The sequence below is a fragment of the Protopterus annectens genome, chromosome 3.part1, assembly GCF_019279795.1.
Source record: "Protopterus annectens isolate FY-2018-M chromosome 3.part1, PAN1.0, whole genome shotgun sequence".
NCBI classification, from domain to species: Eukaryota; Metazoa; Chordata; order Ceratodontiformes; family Protopteridae; genus Protopterus; species Protopterus annectens.
Window position 1 is genome coordinate 838,660,773 of NC_056732.1, and position 20,000 is coordinate 838,680,772.

The following is a 20,000-nucleotide window of genomic DNA, read 5'->3' on the forward strand; positions in this document are numbered from 1 at the left end:
TTAGTAAAGGTTTTACTTGTACGTATTTCAAGTCCTTGAGGAAGAAGATCTGATATAGCTGACATATAATAAATGCAGTCATAAAGAGCAAGATTTTTACATCCACTAAATTATTGTAAAGTCAGGTAGCATAACAGCCTTTATTTAGTGAAGTAAACCAGAGAAAAGGATGTGAAGGTGAACTTGTGGAATACATAGGTATTTTTGAGCCTAGTGAAGACAGACCCCCTCCAAAGTTATTCATTGTGAGTGTGATTGGAGTTACCAAAGGAACAAGGAAATCACTGGAACTGTTCTCTTAGAGGCAGTTGTTAAGTCCCTTGCCTCACAGCTGCAGAGTTCAACTTTCACCTCTAACCACTCTCTGTATGTAGAATTTGCTCATTTTCTACACATGTGAATATATTTCCCCTGGTGCTCCAGTCTGATTTCATCTTCCAAAAGCATGGTGATTAAAGGCTACTCTAAATAGTCTATATATGTTGAAGTTACTATAATATGTGATTGTTAAAATGGATGGAGAGGAAGGGTATGTATCTGTGCCTTACTCAATTACCTGAATCAGTAGAACATAAGGTCTGCAGTATCAGCAGCTTTGTAGTAATACAGACTACAGCTTTCATTTCATCTCAATGCTCCTATAAATAATATCATGACTAGCAGAGATTATTTTTATTTCTTCGTGTTCAACTGTATCCATTACCTGTAAATTGTTACTATTTCCAATTCACTACAGGTTAAAATTGTGGGTATATTCTGGCTTGTGTGTGCGTGTGTGTGAGTTTGTACGCTAGCGTGCACTTGCACTGGAGGAGTGAACTTCAGAACTGCTGAACTGACTACAGAGTGTCCTATAATAGGTTCACAAAAAACAAGGCGCAAAGGAAACGAAGACTTCCAAAATCACCAACAGTAGCTCAAATGAGGAGAGGCCACAGCGAGCATTAAAAACGTTTAATAAAGCAGTCCAGTAAATAAAGCCACAAAAACGTCAATGTAAAATGCAAATACTAAAATGTGTTTTTCGTTCAAGCATTTGAACTTCTTCAGACAAACAACTATTACCAGTTTAAATATTACATCCATATTACATCCTATTGTGATGAAACTAAATATGGATTTACATACTCCTACATGTTTTTTCAACGTTCAGCAATGAGTTAATGTTTTAAGGTAATTTATTATGTTAATTCTGCAGCCTTTGATAGGGTATTTGCTTGTATTTAAACTGGGTATATGTATGGTAATAGTTGTTTGTCTGAAGAAGTTCAAATGCTTGAACGAAAAAAGCGTTATTTTAGTATTTGCGTTTTACATTGACATTTTTGTGGCTTTGTTATTTACTGGACTGCTTTATTAAACATTTTTATGCTCTCCGTGGCCTCTCCTTCTCATTTGAGCTACTGTTGGTGATTTTGGATGTCCTATAATAGGTCCTAGAGTACAGTATACTCCTATTTTACTCAAGCCACAGCTAGATTGTTGTGGCCTGATTGTCTGATATTGTACACGTGTTTAACCATATCTGATAATTTGCAACATTTTGTTCTACCGACTTGTATAATACAAGATCAACTTATGAAGCTGTAACTCTCTTTACTTGGATAGAGGTATACATATAATTGTGAGGTTCATAATCTGTTGAATAAGGCTACTTTTTTCACAGTAACTTTCTATTTACCAAATCCTATTCACACCTTTCTTTGGCACACAACCACCCATTAACTCGCTCAAGATACTATTTATTTATTTATTAATTCATATATTTACTAACCTACTACTTAGGTGGACTAGTCTGGGGACTTTTTTACACTATGACCTATGTCAGATGGGACATGGACAAATGGGAGTTATTAGTATATGTTAATACATTTCAAAAATGCAACATGTACAATAATAAATCAAATTATATTAAAGTTAGATATGCATGTTACATTGTATCACAAGTATTGTAAAGTTGCTGACCATCTATTCCAGTTTATTAAAACAAAAACACTGAATGACATTATTTGGCTAGATCTTATATCATCAGCTACTAGACATCATAGTTGTATTTACTCTGATAATCCTATAAGTTTATAGACTTAGTGACACCATGTGTATTTTTCATGACTATATAAGGACCACACATGGAAGTCAAGTAATGCATTTAGTAGGCTTGCATATCTCTATATTATACTGCCATCTTAGTTTCAAAGCTTCTTCTTGTATGCTGTGGGCAATTCATTTGCAGTTACAAAAACAAAGGGACATTACCTAGTCAAATTTATTTTGTTGAAGCATATGTTTATGAGTTCTTTGTCCTTAAATATTGTTAAACTGATACGAAAACAAGGGGAATATCAGTAATGCATTCCATATGAGGCAGTTCACCATGCATCTTCAGCAGTCTTTGTTGACGTATACTTTGTCTTGGCTGGGGGTTGCAAAGGTCCATATTTATTTATTTTATTTTACATTTCTTTACAGGGAAAGTCTGATTGGGATAAGGCCCATTTTCAGCAGAGGCCTGGAGAGAAAAGCTCCACATGCAGAGATTATACAAAACTTATATGACAAATTTATAAAAATCTAATACAAGAAATTATACAAAAAAGATACAAGACTTACAGTACACCAGAAATTACATTCTATGCTATTATAGCTGACATTCATATTATACAATCATATAATTCCTTACTGTAGTGTAGACATTGTATGTTCTCAAAGTAAGCTGAGGAAGGGTTTGTAGGGGGAAATTGGAGAGAAAAAGATGAGGTTAGAGATTATCTAGACATGAGAGAGAGCATAGATTATGAGGTGGTCAGGGAAGAAGAAAAAGTTTGAGCAAAAGATATTAAAGCTAGTTAGCCAGGAGTAATTGGTTGGGAGGGTGGCCTAATGGTTAAGGTGTTTGCCTTACAAACACAAGGTGCAGGGTTTGAATCTCACAAGGGATAATTGGCTAGGCTTAAAATGGCTCACAGGGGCAGTTAGCCTAGTACGAATCTACGAATCTATGAGTCTATAATGCAGGAACAAAGCCATGTAATGAATTGGTTGGTATTTGTATTGGTTAAACAAGCATATCAAAGAGAATCCACAAAGCTGCACATTCAACCTAAAGAATCCTACAGAATCATCAACAGACAGGGCTGTGAACCCAAATGTGCTATCTATGGAGCCCGTATACAAGAATTGGGAAAGCCTAGAATTAATATCATGCAGGTCATTTAATGCGTTATGCTCTTGCTTTTATTAAAATATGTTGTGTTTGTCTGTGCAGCAGTGCCATTTGTTATGTCATATCTGAAAAGATCATATCATCAAACACACTGAACTACAAAACAAAGTAACTAAAGAAATTAAAAATAGCACTTTAATGATTTTTATTTCTTTGTTTACTCTGGCTGCAGTAGATCTACACACTTTCTAACTCTCATCACCCTTATACTCACCAGGTTTGTCTTTAGGCCAGCTAAGAAGGCATCCTACATGCCAGTTGCACAAGCTATAGCTGGCTGGTATAATTCTGGAAAGATCTTTTCTGATACTTGAGGAAAACAAGCATGTACATCAATAAAGGGCCAGAGAACTTCCATTTCTACCATCAGTCAGTCTCTGTCAGGAGTTGCTTTTTATAGAAACTGTTTACATTCATGGTAATGAGCTGCAAAGAAGGGAAAGAGATTTACCCTTCATATGTTCAGAGTTACCTTCTTTTACTCAGCCACTAAAGCCCCAAGCATTGTTTTAAACTCTGATCATTCTCACAGTTTCATCATTACTGATAAGACAAGTTTAATTTAGAATCCCCACATTCAAAAAAGAAGTTATGCACTTACCATAACATTCCATCCATGTTGTACATTTTCATTCTTCCTCAATGTATGGGTTTGGATCCAACACTTGGATCTGACTCAAGACGTTATTCTAGCTCATGCCCATCAACAAACTCTTGAGTTCCTTCCCTACCCTGAATGCACTACCCCTAACATCCCTCAGATCTTGTTTGCAGCTTGGCATGAAAACCACAAAGAATTGTCATAATTAGAATTCAACACATAGGACATGTGGTGCCCCAAGAACTTCATCCCTCCAGAATTTACTGGTGATAAATGGAGGGTGGGGAGCTGAGGAAAAATGAAAATGAACAACACAGATGGAACTTTATGGTAAGTACATATCTTCTTTATCTGATGATGTCAATTTTCATTCTTCCTCAGTGTATGGGACAGAGTCCCCAGCTATCTAAATTCCTGTGCATATTTTAATAAAGGATATTCCTGAGTACATTTGAGGCAAATGTCTCTCTTTCTCTTGAGACCGGCTACAATTTGTAGTTGTCCCATAACTAGACTCCATGTGTAGTCTAGACTGGAATATAGTGGAAGTGGTCATAGGTGTAGTTGAAAGAGCCTGTGATGGTTTGTTAGGGGAAAATTCAATTTAGTGGAGACAAAATATAATATGTCAACCACTTGGTTATAATTACATTTGTGAGCAATTTGCCCATTTTCTGATGAGTCAGGGAAGCTAAGATTTGATCTATCTTCTTAAGTTTTTAGTTGTCTGGGCAATAATAATGTCAGATTAATTTGGCTGATTAATGCTAGATTCTGACACTGCCATCAGTAGGGAGGAAGCATTGGTATGTGAAGTGTCTCTATCCATTTGGAAAAACAAGATGGGTGCTTAGAAAATAATGCTGAAGTTCTGACATTATCCAACAGAAGTAAATGTAACTAAAAGGATAGTGTTCTAGGCAAAGAATTTTAGACTACATGTGGCTGCAGTTTGAAAAGAAGTGTGTGTCAAAGTTTGCTGTGCCAAGTGTATATCCCACGGTGGTATGGGATCTATGTAATGAGATCTAAGTAGAATAAAACCATGAAAAAAATGCTTTGTAAAGTTTAGAGGAAGCCAGAGAAGAATTCTAAAAAGCTACACTGAAATTCAACAAAGTTTGTGAGTAGAAGTTAGACATTCACTAAACTTAGGCACTAGAAGAATCTTGAGTTAGTTACAGATTCTGTTGGTCTAGAGGGAACTTTTAGATGACTCTAAGCTGCTTCCGGGGTAATGGGGGTGGAAGGGAAAAAGGGAATGATATAATTTCAGCAAAAGATTCTCTGCAAGGAAGCATCCTATGTTACGATTAGCTATGCTTCCTGGTATAGAGATAAGAGAGTCCTGACTGTCTGCAGAAGAAGGGCACTGAGGTCTCCTTTCAGGACTGCTGGCAGGGTCTAACAGAAAAAGTATCTCTAGCCCCACAGAATTGCAGGATTCTTCTGGAGTCTTCTTCCTCGGGGTGAACTATCTTTGTGTATGTCCTGAAGGGACCCAGAGACTCCCTGTAACACATACCTAGACTTCCCAATTGATTACTGGGAAAAAATGTTGAAGAGACAGGAAAAGGGGAACCCACAGCAGATAAGGTCTTTACATCCTTACCTGTGGGGACAAACCAAAGAGAACCGTTAAAGGTAGCACTGATGAAAGATGACTTGAAAGACAGCACAAAATCATCAAGGCTCATCCAGGCATGTCTCCTAATGGAAATGTCTAAACCCACAGCATTAGAGATGCCTTCTGCACTATGCAAGATAAACCTTATGGGCTAATAGGATGTCGTCCATAGGGGTAGCCTGAGAGAGACTACTAAGTATAAGCATCAGCAATTTTGATTCTAGAAAGTGAATTAGATAATCCTTTAATGAAATCTGTTTGTAGCCTCTTAAAAGGTACTTTAGGACTGAATAGCTGTGTAGGTGGTACAAGTAGGTAGGATCCAAAAATAGGTCCTGGGTACCATGTAAGAGAAAAGTGAGATAACCGGGGGAAAACCCCATTACTCAGTAACAGAGCTTTCAAGGAAGGAAGGTCAAAGGTTGGGACCGAACCAAAAAACTCTCAGATCTGGTGTTCCAGACCCACTCTGATCCGAGGGTATCCAAAAAGAAATTGGTATATCTAAAGAGTGAATGAGAGTACCCATCTTTTATCTGATTCTGAACATCTCGGAGGGGTACCACTGGCTGGGTAGGAAAAAACGGGGCAAATTAGACTTAGCAGACACACTCACAAATTCACGAGATGGCGCAATTGGTGAGATCCACATCTGGATTTGAGCTGCAGAAAATTTCACATCGTTTTATCCACATCCTGAAAAAGAAAATTGAGTGGGAAGAATGGAAGGAAAGGAACTTATCACCACAGGAACCGAGCATGTCAGATCCAAGTAGGATCCGAAGGAGGTTCTAAAGATTTTTGCATCCCAAGATTTTTCAAATTTTGTGGGATAACATTTGTCTGTCAGATCTGAAGGCTTAGTATCCAGTGAAAAAGTAATAGAAAACCTATCACATCTGAGGAGGACTTCGGGCCCAAAGAAGCACTAGGGCTTTGGATTCAAAGTCTTTCTAGTTCTTCTCTGGAGTTAAAATTTGTTTGTCAGAGCCGAAGGCTTAGGATGCAAAGGAGGTTCTAAAGGCTCTGGATCGGAAGAGCTTGGATCTGAAATCTTTCAAATTTTATGGAATAAGACTTGTGTCTGTTGGATCCAAGACTTAGGATCCAATGTAGAAGTAACAACCTAAACCTGTTGGATCCAAGGAGAAATTAGGATCCAAAGAGGACCCCAGGGGCTTTGGATTAAAAAAAAACTTCCTATTTATCTGGGGTCAAACTTATGTTTCTCAGATCTGAAAGCTTAGGATCAAAAGCAGGCTGAAAATGCTTTGGATCTGGAGACCTTGGATCCAAAATCATTCCATGTCTCTGTAATAAGACTTATGTTTGGCAGATCAGAAGGCATAGGAACTAATGCAGAAGTAACAGCAGATTGAAGGAGAATAAAGAGTTATGTACTCACCATAACGTTCCATCTGAGTAGGTAAACTTCATTTGTCTGCAACCTGTGGGATACGGATCCGATCTCGGATCCGAGCCGGCAACTTTACAAAGCTTAGATCCGAGCTCCTAGCTCCTCCCCTTACCCATAATCCCCTGCCAACCCTGACTGACCTCAGATCAAGTTTGCCCGCAAGCACTATAGTAGATAACTAACTACATTATCAGAAATGGTACATCACTATATGTCATGAAACACATCTGAAGGTCAGGGGGACGGAGGGGGGGGGGAACGGTTGCAGACAAATGAAGTTTACCTACTCAGATGGAACGTTATGGTGAGTACATAACTTCTTAATCTGAAGTAGTTAACTTCATTTGGTCTGCAACCTGTGGGACAGAGTCCCCAGCTACCTAAACCTTGGGTGGCCTTCATGGAAGGATATTCCGGAGTACTGCGGAGCCAAAAGAAGTTCTCCCTCTGGAGATAATGTCCAATTTATAATGACTGATGAAGGTATGAGATGAGGCTCAAGTGGCTGCTGAACAGATATCATCCAAAGAAACCCTGGATTTAAAGACGGCAGATGTAGCCATAGCCCTAGTTGAGTGGGCACGAACTCTTTGAGGTGCGGGCCTGCCAGAATTTTGATACGCTGTAATGATACACTGTGAAATCCATCTCGATAAGGAAACTTTCGAGACTGGTTTACCTAGATTACATTTGGCAAAGGAGACGAACAACTGGTCGGATTGTCTATGACCAGATGTCCTATGAATGTAAAATCTAAGTTGTCTGTGCACGTCCAAAGAATGTAATCTGTACTCCCCTTTGTTCTGGTAGTTAGGAAAGAAGACCGGCAAATTAATAGATTGGTTAATATTAGATTCAGAAACTACCTTCGGGAGGAAGGAGGGATTGGTCCTGAGGTAATCCCTATCCTTGTGAAAGGTTAAGCATGGGGGTTTCACAGAAAGAGCTTGCAATTCAGATACTCTCCTGGCTGAAGTGATAGCCACTAGAAAGGCTGTTTTCCAAGACAAATATTTGAGGTCTACTGAAGATGCCGGTTCGAAGGGAGAGGCCGTCAGGGCTTGTAATACCAAGGTCAAATCCCATGGAGGTACCGCTTCCTTTATTGGAGGCCTAAGTAGAAAAGTGCCCTTTAGGAACATTTTGCACAATTTTGTAGTAATCAAAGGACCCATTTCAGTACCTACGTGATAATGAGAGATAACTGCTAACTGAACCTTAACCGTAGAACAGCTAGCTCCACCATTAAAAAGACCTGAAAGAAAATCCAGCACCGCAGGCAAGGGGGCTGTAAAAGGATCCAAATTATGGCGTTCTGCCCAGATAGAGAAACGCTTCCATTTACTACCATAGACCTGCCTAGTAGAGGGCTTGTGCGCTGCTACTAGGATAGTTTTAACTGTAGATGAGATACCGGGAGTCCTAGCTACAAGTGGAACTGGAGCAGCCAAGCCATAAGCTTGAGGCTGGCCAGGTCGGGAAGTGGGAGCCCCAGGGGGTGGGAGATTAGATCTGGAAGGGGATCTAGAATCCAGGGCAGATTCGCTCGATGAGACCAGAGGTAAGGGAACCAAGCTTGGCGAGGCCAGAATGGGGCAATGAGGATCATCCTGCTCCCCAACCGACTGGCTTTCTGAAGGAGTTTCAGCATGAGGGGAAGAGGAGGGTAGGCATAGAGAAGACCCGGTGGCCAAGCATGCACGAAGACATCCCTCGGGGCTTCCCCGGCAGGGGGAATGAGAGCGAAGTAATTGTTGCATTTCGTGTTTGAGGGAGATGTGAAAAGATCGCAACAGGGCTGCCCCCAAATGGCAAAAATTCGACTCGCTACTCGAGGATTGAGGGACCACTCGTAAGGTGAAAGGATGGTGTGACTCAGTCTGTCTGCCAGGATGTTGGTCCGTCCCAGAATGTGCGTTGCAATGAGAAAGCGGTTGGTGGAGATCGTCCATTCCCACACTCTCATGGCTTCTCGACAGAGTGGGTAAGACCTGGTTCCCCCTTGTTTGTTGATATACCATACCACAGACATACTGTCTGTCTGGATTGCAATTGTTCCTGCAGGCAGAAGGCTCTGAAGTGCTTGCAACGACAACAGCACTGCCCTCATCTCTAGAACATTTATGTGCAATAAGGTCTCCAAATCGTTCCACGTGCCTTGGACCATCCTGCCCGAGTAATGCCCCCCCACCCAAGATGAGAGGCGTCCGTGGTCACTGTGGCGAGAGGGGGGGGCCGTGGCAAAGGGGCGTCCCGCCTGGAGGTCTGGCGATTGAAGCCACCAAACGAGAGCCCTCTTGCAAGCCCTGCTGAGGGAAATGGGGTGACTCAAGGGGTACTGATGAAGGGACCATTGGACTTGCAGAGTCCACTGTAAAATCCTCATGTTCAGATGCGCCATGGGAAGAAGGTTTATTGCGGCTGCCATGGACCCCAGGGCCCTCAGAACCAATCTCGCCGGAGGTTTCGAGGATTGAAAGATGGCCCGCACATGTGCCCTCAAAGTGTGCAACCGGTCGGGAGTTAAGAAGACTAGTTGCCTGTTGGTGTCCAGTCTGGCCCCGATAAAATCTATCACCTGAGTTGGGGTGAGAGAGGACTTGTCTGAGTTTATAGTGATCCCTAGTTGCGGAGCAAGGTTGAGGAAGTAGTCCCTGGCTAAGCATAGTAGATGCCTTGTTGGAGCGGTGAGGAGCCAGTCGTCCAGGTACGGTAAAACCTGCATTCCCTGGTGTCTCTGGTGGGCCGCTATCACTGCTAACACCTTGGTGAACACCCTGGGGGCTGCGGTGAGACCGAAGGGAAGGACCCTGAATTGATAATGACTGGTTCCCAGCCAGAAGCGGAGAAACCTCCTGGATCGTACGTCCATCAATATGTGGTAGTACGCGTCCTTGAGGTCTATTGAGCACATCCAGTCATTCTCCCGCAAGAGGGGGAGAATAGATTGAAGAGTGACCATCCGGAACTTTTCTTTGGTTACTGACAGATTTAGTAGGGAAAGATCGAGGCTGGGCCTTAGGTCCCCCGTCTTTTTTGGCACCAAAAAGAACCTTGAGTAGTAACCCGATCCGGACTGGCCTGGGGGGATGAGCTGGACAGCTCCTTTTTCTAAAAGCTGCCGAACTTCTGCAGCTGCAGCCTCCCTCTGATTGGGTGGAACATCGGGGAGGTGTTCGGGAGTGTAGGGAATGTAAGAAAGGGGAATTCTGTATCCTCTGGATATGATATGAAGCACCCAGCGGTCTGTTGTAATGGACTGCCAAGCTGCCAGGTGCCTCGAGAAGCACCCCCCGACTGCCTCCAGAGTGGAGCAGTCAGGCAACCCCTCAGGGTTGCTGCGTGGGCCAATCAGAGAAGGTTTCTCTGGACCCAAAGTTCTTCGGGCCCCCTCTGCCTCTAGGGCGGCGTCCACCCTGTCCTCCTCTGCTGCGGAAGGACTGGGAGTCCGGAGCGGACTGGGACTGTTGCGACTTTCGGAACCACATCTTCTTCTGTCCCTTTTGGTTCCTGGAGAAGGACCTCTGAGGAGCAGAGAAGCGGACTCCAATGGCAGACAACGTCTTCCCGTCCTTTTCGCTCTGGACTAAAGTCTCGCGAACTGTCTTGCCAAATAAGGCAGAACCATTGAAGGGGGCATTCACAAAGGACGCCTTGAAGGGTTCCGCAAAATCACAATGTCGGAGCCAGGCCTGACGCCTCATAACTAGGCCCGCTCTGCTGGCTCTAGCGGCTCCCTCTGTAGCGTGGGATACAAGCCGCATGGAGGTGTTGGATATAGACCTAAGAGTGGCCATGCGAGTGGAGTACAACTGTTTGTCCTCCGCCGACATGGACTCGGGGGGCGATGCAGTGTATTCTTTAATAAGGTCTCGCTGCAGCCGTATCACATGTGCCATGTAGTTCAGGGACCTTACAGCAAAGGTCGCTGAACTAAAGACCCGCTTCCCAAGACGGTCCATCGAGCGAGACTCCTTGCTCGGGGGATGGACCGAGGGACTCTCTTGGGCTAACTCCCTCTTGGTGGCTGCCGCCACCAACATGGCATCTACGGGGGGGGGTTCCCTTGCTCCAATGGGACTTCTCAGCGGGGGGGGCTTAGAATTCTGTCTGGACATTTGGGGACTGGCTCCACAGTGTCCGGCTCCTTCCACGCCCTAGTGGTAATAAGGTCCACTAAGGGGTCGGCCGGAGGGGACACCCAAGAGGTAGATGGGCCTGATTTGAACGCCTCCAGGAACACGGATTCGTCCGAGGAAGCCTTGGGGGCGGACCCCCCCCGATCCTAAGCATTTCCATGATGTCTCCAAAGGAGACATCCTCGGGGGGTGACCTTGGGGAGCCTTCCCCCTCATCCAAATCCGTGTCTTCTGTCAAGGACTCAGGGGAGTCCACGTGCCTCCTCTTGCACTTTCGCTTGTGAGGAACATCCTCGGGGGGGCTGTCCGAGGATGTCTCACCAGCCACATCTTGTTCCAGGGGAATGACCTGAGACGTCAAAGCAGGCTGTCCCTGTGGCCGGGTGATGGAAGCCTGACCCAACCGAGAGGGAGTGCGGGACGGAACCGAAGCAAGGACCGGGGGCCTGGGTGCACTCAACAGAGCCCTCTCCACCACATCGAAGGCCGAGGGAGAGCCGCTCTCTCTGGGATCCGAGAGCAGACCCTCGTCCGGATCTGATGGACGGATCAGAACCGGCGCCAAGAGCATCGGATCCGAAGGACTAGTGTGCTCCGACCTGGACGGAGCCGAAGGCACACCGACCCTCTCGGATCCGAAGCTCAGACCACGGCTCCGAGAGCTCGGATCCGACAAGGAAGGATCTGACAGACTCGAAGGAAGAATCTGAGCCAAAGTACCCGATACTGTCGGCGCCGACCCACCCCCGGCTCCAACGTTGCCCGGCTCCGAGCGCTCTGAACCCGGGAAGCGGGTCGGGGAAGGAGCTATCGGGGCAAAGAAGGGTGTTGAGCTCCGAGGCAGGAGCACTCCCATCTGCAGCTGGGCCTGGATGAACCTTCGCATCATCCGGTCCAAATCTGCATCAGAAAGGCTACGGGTGGATCTCGACGAGGCCACCGAGGCTGGCCGGGAGTGCCGCCTCGATGACCTCGATGGGGATCGGGTCTCCTCCTCCTCGGGTCCCGGTGAGAAGCATGGAGACCGGAGCCGAGAAGGAGGAGACCTAAAAGCCCTGGAGGGAGAAGCCCGCTTAGCCGGGGGGGGCCAAAGCGGAGGCCTCGGCCCACCGCTTGTGGTGCCTCTCCCTCCTTTTTTCTTTCCTGGCCTCCCTCTCCTCCGGCGCAGAAGCGGGTGATTGAGTCCTGGCCAGGGGGAGAGAGGCAGGAGTGGCCGCCACAGAAGCCTGGGAGGAGGCCACAGAAGCACCGGAGGCTGAAGCCGAATCCGGGGGCAAGAGTCCCGCTAGGATCAGCTTCGACCTCCGGTCCTTCAGTGCCCTGGGGTTGAATGCCGTGCAGATAGAACACCCAGAGGAGAGGTGTTCAACCCCAAGGCACCGGACACACCGAGTGTGACCATCCGCTGGGGAGAGCTTATGGCCACACTCGGTGCACTTAGAAAATATTGGTTTTGGGGCCTCAGACATATTTAGCTAAAAAGAAAACTCACTCAGTAGGCCCCAAACACACTAAACACACACACACAGACTACGACCATCGAGGGATGGGGAGAAGAAATTTGACTAAAAGTTAAAGAGGTTATTTAAAAATAAGGTTATAACAAGGGAAACCTAACCAACACAACACACTCACACAAGTTTAAAGAGAAAAAATTAAGAAACAAGGACTTATCTGACCAAAAGACCAGGAGCTCGCAATCTAGCTGCTGTTCAGAAGCGTGGCAAACTAGATCTGAGGTCAGTCAGGGTTGGCAGGGGATTATGGGTAAGGGGAGGAGCTAGGAGCTCGGATCTAAGCTTTGTAAAGTTGCCGGCTCGGATCCGAGATCGGATCCGTATCCCACAGGTTGCAGACCAAATGAAGTTAACTACTTCAGATCTTAGGTTCATAGGTTCATAGTTTCATAGGTTGGTACTAGGCTATCAGCCCTAGGGCCTATACAAGCCTAGCCATAACAATTCCCTGGATATTTCTTCCCACAATATTTACTTCTCTGGACCCCTGTCTAGCAGGGCGACTGACACGATCCCCGGGGTGAATTTCTTATCTCCCATCCAATCATCAAGGTTCCTTTTGAAGAGGGCCAAGGAGGTGCTCTGCTTGACATGTATGGGCAGTCTATTCCAGAGTATGGGGAGTCTCTGGGTCAGAAACCTATCTCTCCCAGCATGTTTTGTTCATTGTGATGACAAGGTTTAGATCCCTGGAGCGTCTGGCTCTGAGGGATTGGGATTTCTTTAAGTGGAGCATGTCCAACAGCTCAGGGTTTGACATGGCCTTGTATGTTAAGCAGAGATCACCTCTGAGTAGACGATATGCCACAGAGTGTAGCTGGAGTTTTTTTAGATGGTCAGCATATGGCATCTGCTTTAGGCCTGCGATTCTTTTAGTGAGGTATTTCTGTGGCCTTTCCAGCTGTTGCAGATATCTTGTGAGGTACATACCAAACGGGGCATTATACTCTATAATGGGTCTAATGAGGGATGAGTACAGTGGGACAATGACCTCCTTTTTTCTGTAAGAAAAGCCCTTAGTGATGAGGTGTGCCACATAGAAGGATTTCCTAACTGTTGTGGCAATGTGGTTATGGAATGTGAGACCACTGTCCACCTGTGTCCCTAAGTCTCTCATCACACTTTCAATGTTTATTGTACTGTCACCTATGTGGTAATTCATGGGTACATGTTTTTTTTCCAAAGGTGATAACTATACATTTCTTGGCATTAAGCTTGAGCCCATGGCTCTGGCATCAGGCATCTGTTTCTGTAAGGCCCTTTTGTAGAATATCCACATCATTTGGGGATTCAATAATGGCTCCCAGTTTGCAGTCATCTGCGAACTTTGTTAGCCAGAGTCCCTTAGTGTTGACTTGTACTTCAGAGAAGTAGATACCAAACAAGAGTGGTCCCAGGACTGAACCCTGAGGTACTCCACTTGTCACTTGTCTGGAGCTGGATTTGGAGTCGGCTACTTTTACAGTCTGGGTTCTCTCAGTAAGCCAGTTGGCAACCCATCGAGTGACGTAGGGATTTATGCTCAGCTTAGTAAGTTTATCTATAATTCCAGAGTGGGGGATGGTGTCGGAGGCCTTGGCAAGGTCCAGATAGGCTGTGTGGACTTCCTTACCCTCTTCCACAGCTCTGGAGACTGATTCAAAGAAGTCAGTCAGGTTCAAGAGACAAGATCGGCCCTTCACAAACCCAAACTGGGTGGGGTCCAGTGTTTGAAGGTTGCCAATGTCTTTGTTTATAAGTTCCATGATAATGCGTTCCATGCCCTTGCAGATCAGGCTCGTCAAACTGATGGGACGGTAGTTCCCGTGATCTGCCCTAGGGGACTTTGGATTTGTAATTATTATCTGAAGATAAACATCATGTCTGCCGGATCTGAAAAAAATTAGGATCAGATGATAGGAATCGAACTTGTCAGATCCGAGGAGGATTAAAGATCCAGAGGAGATCTTAGAGATGTCGAATCTGAGGTGGCTGGATCTGAACTATTTCAGACTCTCTCTTCTTTTTGGTTTATAATGAAGATTAATCCAAATAATTTGAATACCTGGGTCATTTGAAGAGTCCTTGAATAACAAACTCCAGCAATGTTCTGATAAAAAAGTAGTTAGCAGCAAATCATTCAATATTAATTTATGTCTTCTTTTGTTCATGTTCTGAAGAACTGTGTGGTCAGATCCAATGATGGTCGGATTGGACATAGCTTTGGATGCTGTTTGTTCTTTCTTTTCAGTTCTGAAGAATCAGGGACTAGAGAAGCCTAGAAACTAGACCTTTGACAGGTCTTTACATTTTGCATGGGGGGTTGAGCCCCAGCAATGGCTTCAGAAAAAAATGAAGATGGCAATAAAGCCTTTAACATTAGCTTATTCTTTCTTGTCCACAGAAACTCATGATAAAAACTACAGTCCTAAACAATATAAAGCAAGGTTGTAGCAATGGAATTTAAAGAACTACGATAAAAGAAATATCGATAGTAATAAAACACTGGCACCAAATGGAAAAATAAAGCTGTAAAATAAACTGTCACAATAATGGAGAAAAATGGTTGGTAAAAAACAAAAAACCTTTGGGATTTTACTCCATTTCAGATTTTCTGCATTAATAGTTATAAAACAGTTCAAAAGGTAAAGGGAAAGAGATGTTTCCTAGAAGTAAAGGAGAAAAGTCAATAAACTCAACTTCAGATTAAAATTGAAAAAGCAGCAATTTGTTAGTTAGAAAGAAAAAATAACTTATCTTTAACAGAAAACTCAAGAGATGAAGGTGACAACATCTGAACTCTAAAGTGTCAAACAAGATTTGAGGGATGTTAGGGTGGTGCATTGTGGGTAGGGAAGGAGCTTGAGAGTTTGTTGGTGGCCATGAGCTAGAATAAAGGCTGAGTTGCATCCCATACATTAAGGAAGAATGAAAATTGACAACATCAGATCTAAGCTTAAGAAATACCTATTGGATTGTTGGCTTTGCTGTTGCTCAAACCCTGGGTAATCTCTCACAATTTAAAAATAATTTATGTTTGACACCTGTTAACTAAAATAAAATGCACGTTTTTGACTCATGTATGATTCTACTACACTATCCGTGACTATTGTACATATCTCTACCTCATCTCCAATATCTCTGAACAAGGCTACTTTTACTCAGTAATTTAACAGCTTTGTCTCTCTCCATTCACTGTCTATTCCTTTACATTTCTGCTTAACATAAAAAAAAATTTCCTACCCTGTTAGTCATCCTGCAGTTCTTACCCACCCTTAATTTCTTCTCTCTGTCTTTGACACTTAGTTTCTTCTGAGTTCATCTGTATCACTAGTAAGGAACAACACAAATATAATACTATCTGTTCCACTGCCACTTTTTCATGTAAGTGAAAATATGTACTAAATCTTCTGCCTCCTTTCTGCTGTACTATACTACTCCATTAAAAAACGTCCCTACCTGCATGTATGTAATACAATATACTAATAAACTCAACTCTCATATTTTTAATCTCTGTCCACCTGAATAATTCTTGACTTCTCTGTTCATCCCTATACTTCCTATATGATTATTTTTATTATTTGTAAATATTCAGTGCCTTGATTTCATACAATTGTTGCAGAGGTATAACCATTGTATATGTCACATAATGTCATTCATTATGGATTTGTATTACATTTGTAATTTTTGGGAGCTTTTCTCTCCAGGCCATCACAGTAAAGGAGTTTTTTTTTCTGCCCATTCATACCTTCACAGTAAATAAATGCTAATAAATAAATAACTCCAGTAAGCTCTAACACGAGAGCAAATGTTTGTAATATTCTTGTAGAAATAACGAGGAAATCTAGTCACCATCAAGCAGATGTTAAAAAATGAAATCATTAATAATGTTGTATTATTAAAATCTCCTGCCACCTGCAGTATTTATCTGGATCAACTTGAATGCATTTTAGATTATGTTAAATACTACAAGTTATAGTCAAAAATGTCTTGACAGCAGGGCTATGAACCACCTTGTATTCTGCTTGTGGTTGAGGCTAAGTGCTTAACGTCTTTCTCTCATGTATGACATTTTGCATGCTGTATTTCTTTGTAGTATTCATTTCTGGGTTAATCTTATGTGTAGTGAGACTTCCAATACAGCCTACATTTTCTGAAAGGATTGCCAATCTTATAACTAACATTTCGAGGTCTCTTCACTGTCTTCCACGTCCACAGTACAGCTGTGTCTCAAAACCCATTTTGTGGAAGTAACTATTCCTCAAAATTCCTTCACTTGTCAGAACTGCATTCCCCTTTCTAGACTGTACTTATTTCAAATGTAATATAGAATAAACCAAATCATTTTGGTTGGCATAACTTTATAGTACGTGTCAACGTGTGTCTTTGAGCAGTTCCTTAGGAGTGCAGGTAAGCCCCCTGCCCAATCACCACCACCACCAGTTCTAATGCAGCTAGCCAAGGTTTTATTCTGTGGAAGTGCTGAAGCATAATATTACCACGACCATACATCATTGGTAACTCTCATGACTAAAGTAGCCCTAGATGCAGTGCGTATGATAAAATGTAATTCTGGTGCAGAATTTTTCCCACGTCTTTCTGATAGCGCTTTTTGCTTGTATATTCCATTTTCATGCCTTCTGTTTGTGGGCCAGGGGCGTTCTGTACTAAAATGCCATTTTATTACCAGGTTTGTTATTTAGTTTAGGCTACACGTTTACAGCATGTGTCTCGTTGTTGGTTTTTATGTATTAAATTTGCTTTTAGTAATTTTTGTTATTTTATCACTGTTGTGCCATAGCTGCAAATGTTAGCACTACAATAGTTTACTTAACCATTACAATGCAATGTATAAGTAAATATCAACAAGCATCGGGATAATAATTTGTGCAGTGAGATGAATGTTTACTTGCCGTTTCTTTTCTTCTCACCATTTGACACATTAATGGTACGCTGTTCATTTGTGTTGTGAGGGGATGCATCTTTTGTGACAGCATTTTTGGAAAGGTAACTGTCTTGTTTAGAAAGTGTCAGCCGGATGTTGCCTGCTGCGTTCAAAGTGGAAAGATGTAGGAGGATGAATTTAACGTTTTAAAAAGAGACAAGAGGTTGGGTGGCGGTAGTGGTTCACTGCCCGATATAGTACATGTCATTTACAGATATGCGACATATTTAATTCTGCGAAATCTATTCTATCTAGGCACCGCGATGATACACACACACAGCTGGCGCGGTCATCTTGCACTAAAGTTAAAAAGTGCCGTTTTGCATTAAACTTTTTTTTTTTAATTATCAAATGTTTAAAATGAATTATCAATAGTAGCTACTACTATGGTACATACATGTCGAACAGTGTTATGCAAACCTGTATTATGGCTGGAAAAAACTATTTAAAATGAACCTGTCTTAATCCAATTAACGGAACCGATTCATAAGTTCAAAAACTGAGCGTTTGCTGCACTTTGAGTCTCAAACGCGTAGTGAGGCTGTAACGCGGGTAGCTGTATTAAGGCTTATTTTTGTCATATTGTTTAGCACTGGGGAAAAAAAGAAAACAAAGCAATTAAAAAGATTGACAGGTAGGGTTTGGGTATGAGATCCATTTGCAACTGTAAGAGTGACGTTGGCAGCAGGAGGAGGAGTAATAAACCTGAAGCAGGCAAGGCAGCTCGATGTATCTGTCTATCAGTTAAGACTGCCTGAAAGCTTTAAGATCTCAGTGTGAGTGCGTGACTGTGTGTGTCCGTGTGTGATATTTTCCTCAAAACGGGCAGTGAGGGTCTCTGTCGCTCTCGCTGAAGTCCCTTTTTCAACCCCACTCTCTCAGGAGTTTCCGAAAAAAAAAAATCAGTCATTTCCACCTTTCGGCGATATATACATTTCATATATACCTTTTGAACCGTGTTTCTCTTCAACATTTCAGTCAGACAAACCAAGGGGGTTCAGACTTACATCTGAAAGATTTCATTTAGCGTCCAAAGCTGCGATCCGACCAAGAGGGGAGAGAAGAGACAGTGAAAGTACTCAACAGCAAGACACCCGCTAAGCCAGTTTGATCTTTAAAGGTGAAGGAGGAGCTACTCTTACTAGTCACAGAATTGCCACTTTGGTTCTTTTTTTTATTTAGACTGGGCAAAAGAAAAAAAAACTACTGGAAATGGACTGGATAGTGGACTATGTTGTGGTTACTGCTGAGGCGTTGTCGCAGCTCAGGTCTGAGACTTGTTAAGATCCGAGCCCCTCGAAAGTTAGGTGTGTGTCTTTTCTTTATTCAGAGACACTTTGATCTTACCCTCAAGGTGGATGTGGTGGTGGAGGGGGGAGTGCCTACTGCACCCTCTCAACCTTTCGTTAATACTACAACAGCTCCCTCACACATGCCCGCCTGCGAGGGTCGGGGCAAAGGAAGGCGGATCTCTGTCTCAACGCTCCAGCCGCAGCAGCTGCTGCCTCGACACTCTAGTTCGCTTCCTGAGTGACTTGTGTCCGTCTTGATCGAGAGTTTTGATTACGCACTGTCGCCAGCGGCAACCCCGCTGCAGCCCGTGCTAGGGCCCACCGAGTCCGGGGGCACATTTGGAACCGGAAAGGGCACTTCACTACAACGGAAAAAAAGAAAAAATACAAATAGTAAAACAAATAAGACACAAGGGCATTACTATCTCTTATCCTTTGGGCACTCGCCAGCCAGTGTTGGAGTTGCCGGTGTCGTCTCGCTGTAGCAACGTACGGCCAGCAATACCAGGGAAGACATTTCAAAGAAAGTAATTCAGAATCCCCACCAACACACACATAAACTTTTTTTTGTGAGAGAAGGACGATTACACCGGACAGTGAGTCGGGTTCTGTGTTGGCTGTGGCGAATTGAAGCGGTTCTGCATGAAAAGAGTGAAACTGAAGTCCTGCGGAAACTCTCCAGCAGAAGCATGCCGAGGAGGAAGCAGCAAGCACCCCGGCGTTCAGCAGGTAACCCTAATCTTAAGCTCTTTTTTCCACCCATTTAGTTAGTTTACTTCCGAAACGATGGACTCCCATCAGATGTACACTTTCTTCCCTACCCGCCCCCTGAGTAGCACGGAGAGCCAGGCCGGTCACTGAAAGGGACTCTTCTGTAACTAATCAGGGGTGGGGTAGGTGTGAGGAGGAGGACGGCAGAGACGACAGTAAGGCGTAACTTGTTAAATAGCAGGTTGTGTAGTGTGTGTGTGTGTGTGTCTGTGTGCATTTGACCCGAGTGTCGCCTTGCAGCATTTTCATGCGCGCAGGCAGGTTTGGCCGGTTGTCTGTGATGGAGCTTGTTGCTGCCGCTGCTGCCAAGACTGGCGTCGTTGTCAGATGTCCATCAAAAACTGTCAGCCTCGCCTCTGCAGTGGAAGCCAGGAAGGAGGCCTTTTTTATGGCCCTGTCTTCTTGCTTCTGGGTTGCAGTCTTTTTTTAAGTCGTGTTTTAAAATGGCAACGGTACATGTGTGCGATAGACAGTGGGTATAGTATCGTC

At 43.7% G+C, this 20,000-nt stretch overlaps 1 protein-coding gene across 2 annotated transcripts in view; it reads left to right on the forward strand.

The window, feature by feature from the left end:
* The first annotated feature begins 18,182 nt into the window (after window positions 1-18,182).
* Window positions 18,183-20,000, forward strand: part of TSHZ1 (teashirt zinc finger homeobox 1) — a 450,739-nt gene continuing 448,921 nt past the window's right edge. Inside the window, exon 1 of one of the 2 annotated variants that reach the window (XM_044067114.1) lies at window positions 18,183-19,469. In XM_044067114.1, coding sequence (XP_043923049.1) covers window positions 19,430-19,469 — 40 coding nt within the window. In that variant the 5' untranslated portion in view covers window positions 18,183-19,429. Of the gene's footprint in view, window positions 19,470-19,746; window positions 19,984-20,000 lie in introns of those variants that run through there. The other variant, XM_044067113.1, reaches the window with a different exon arrangement.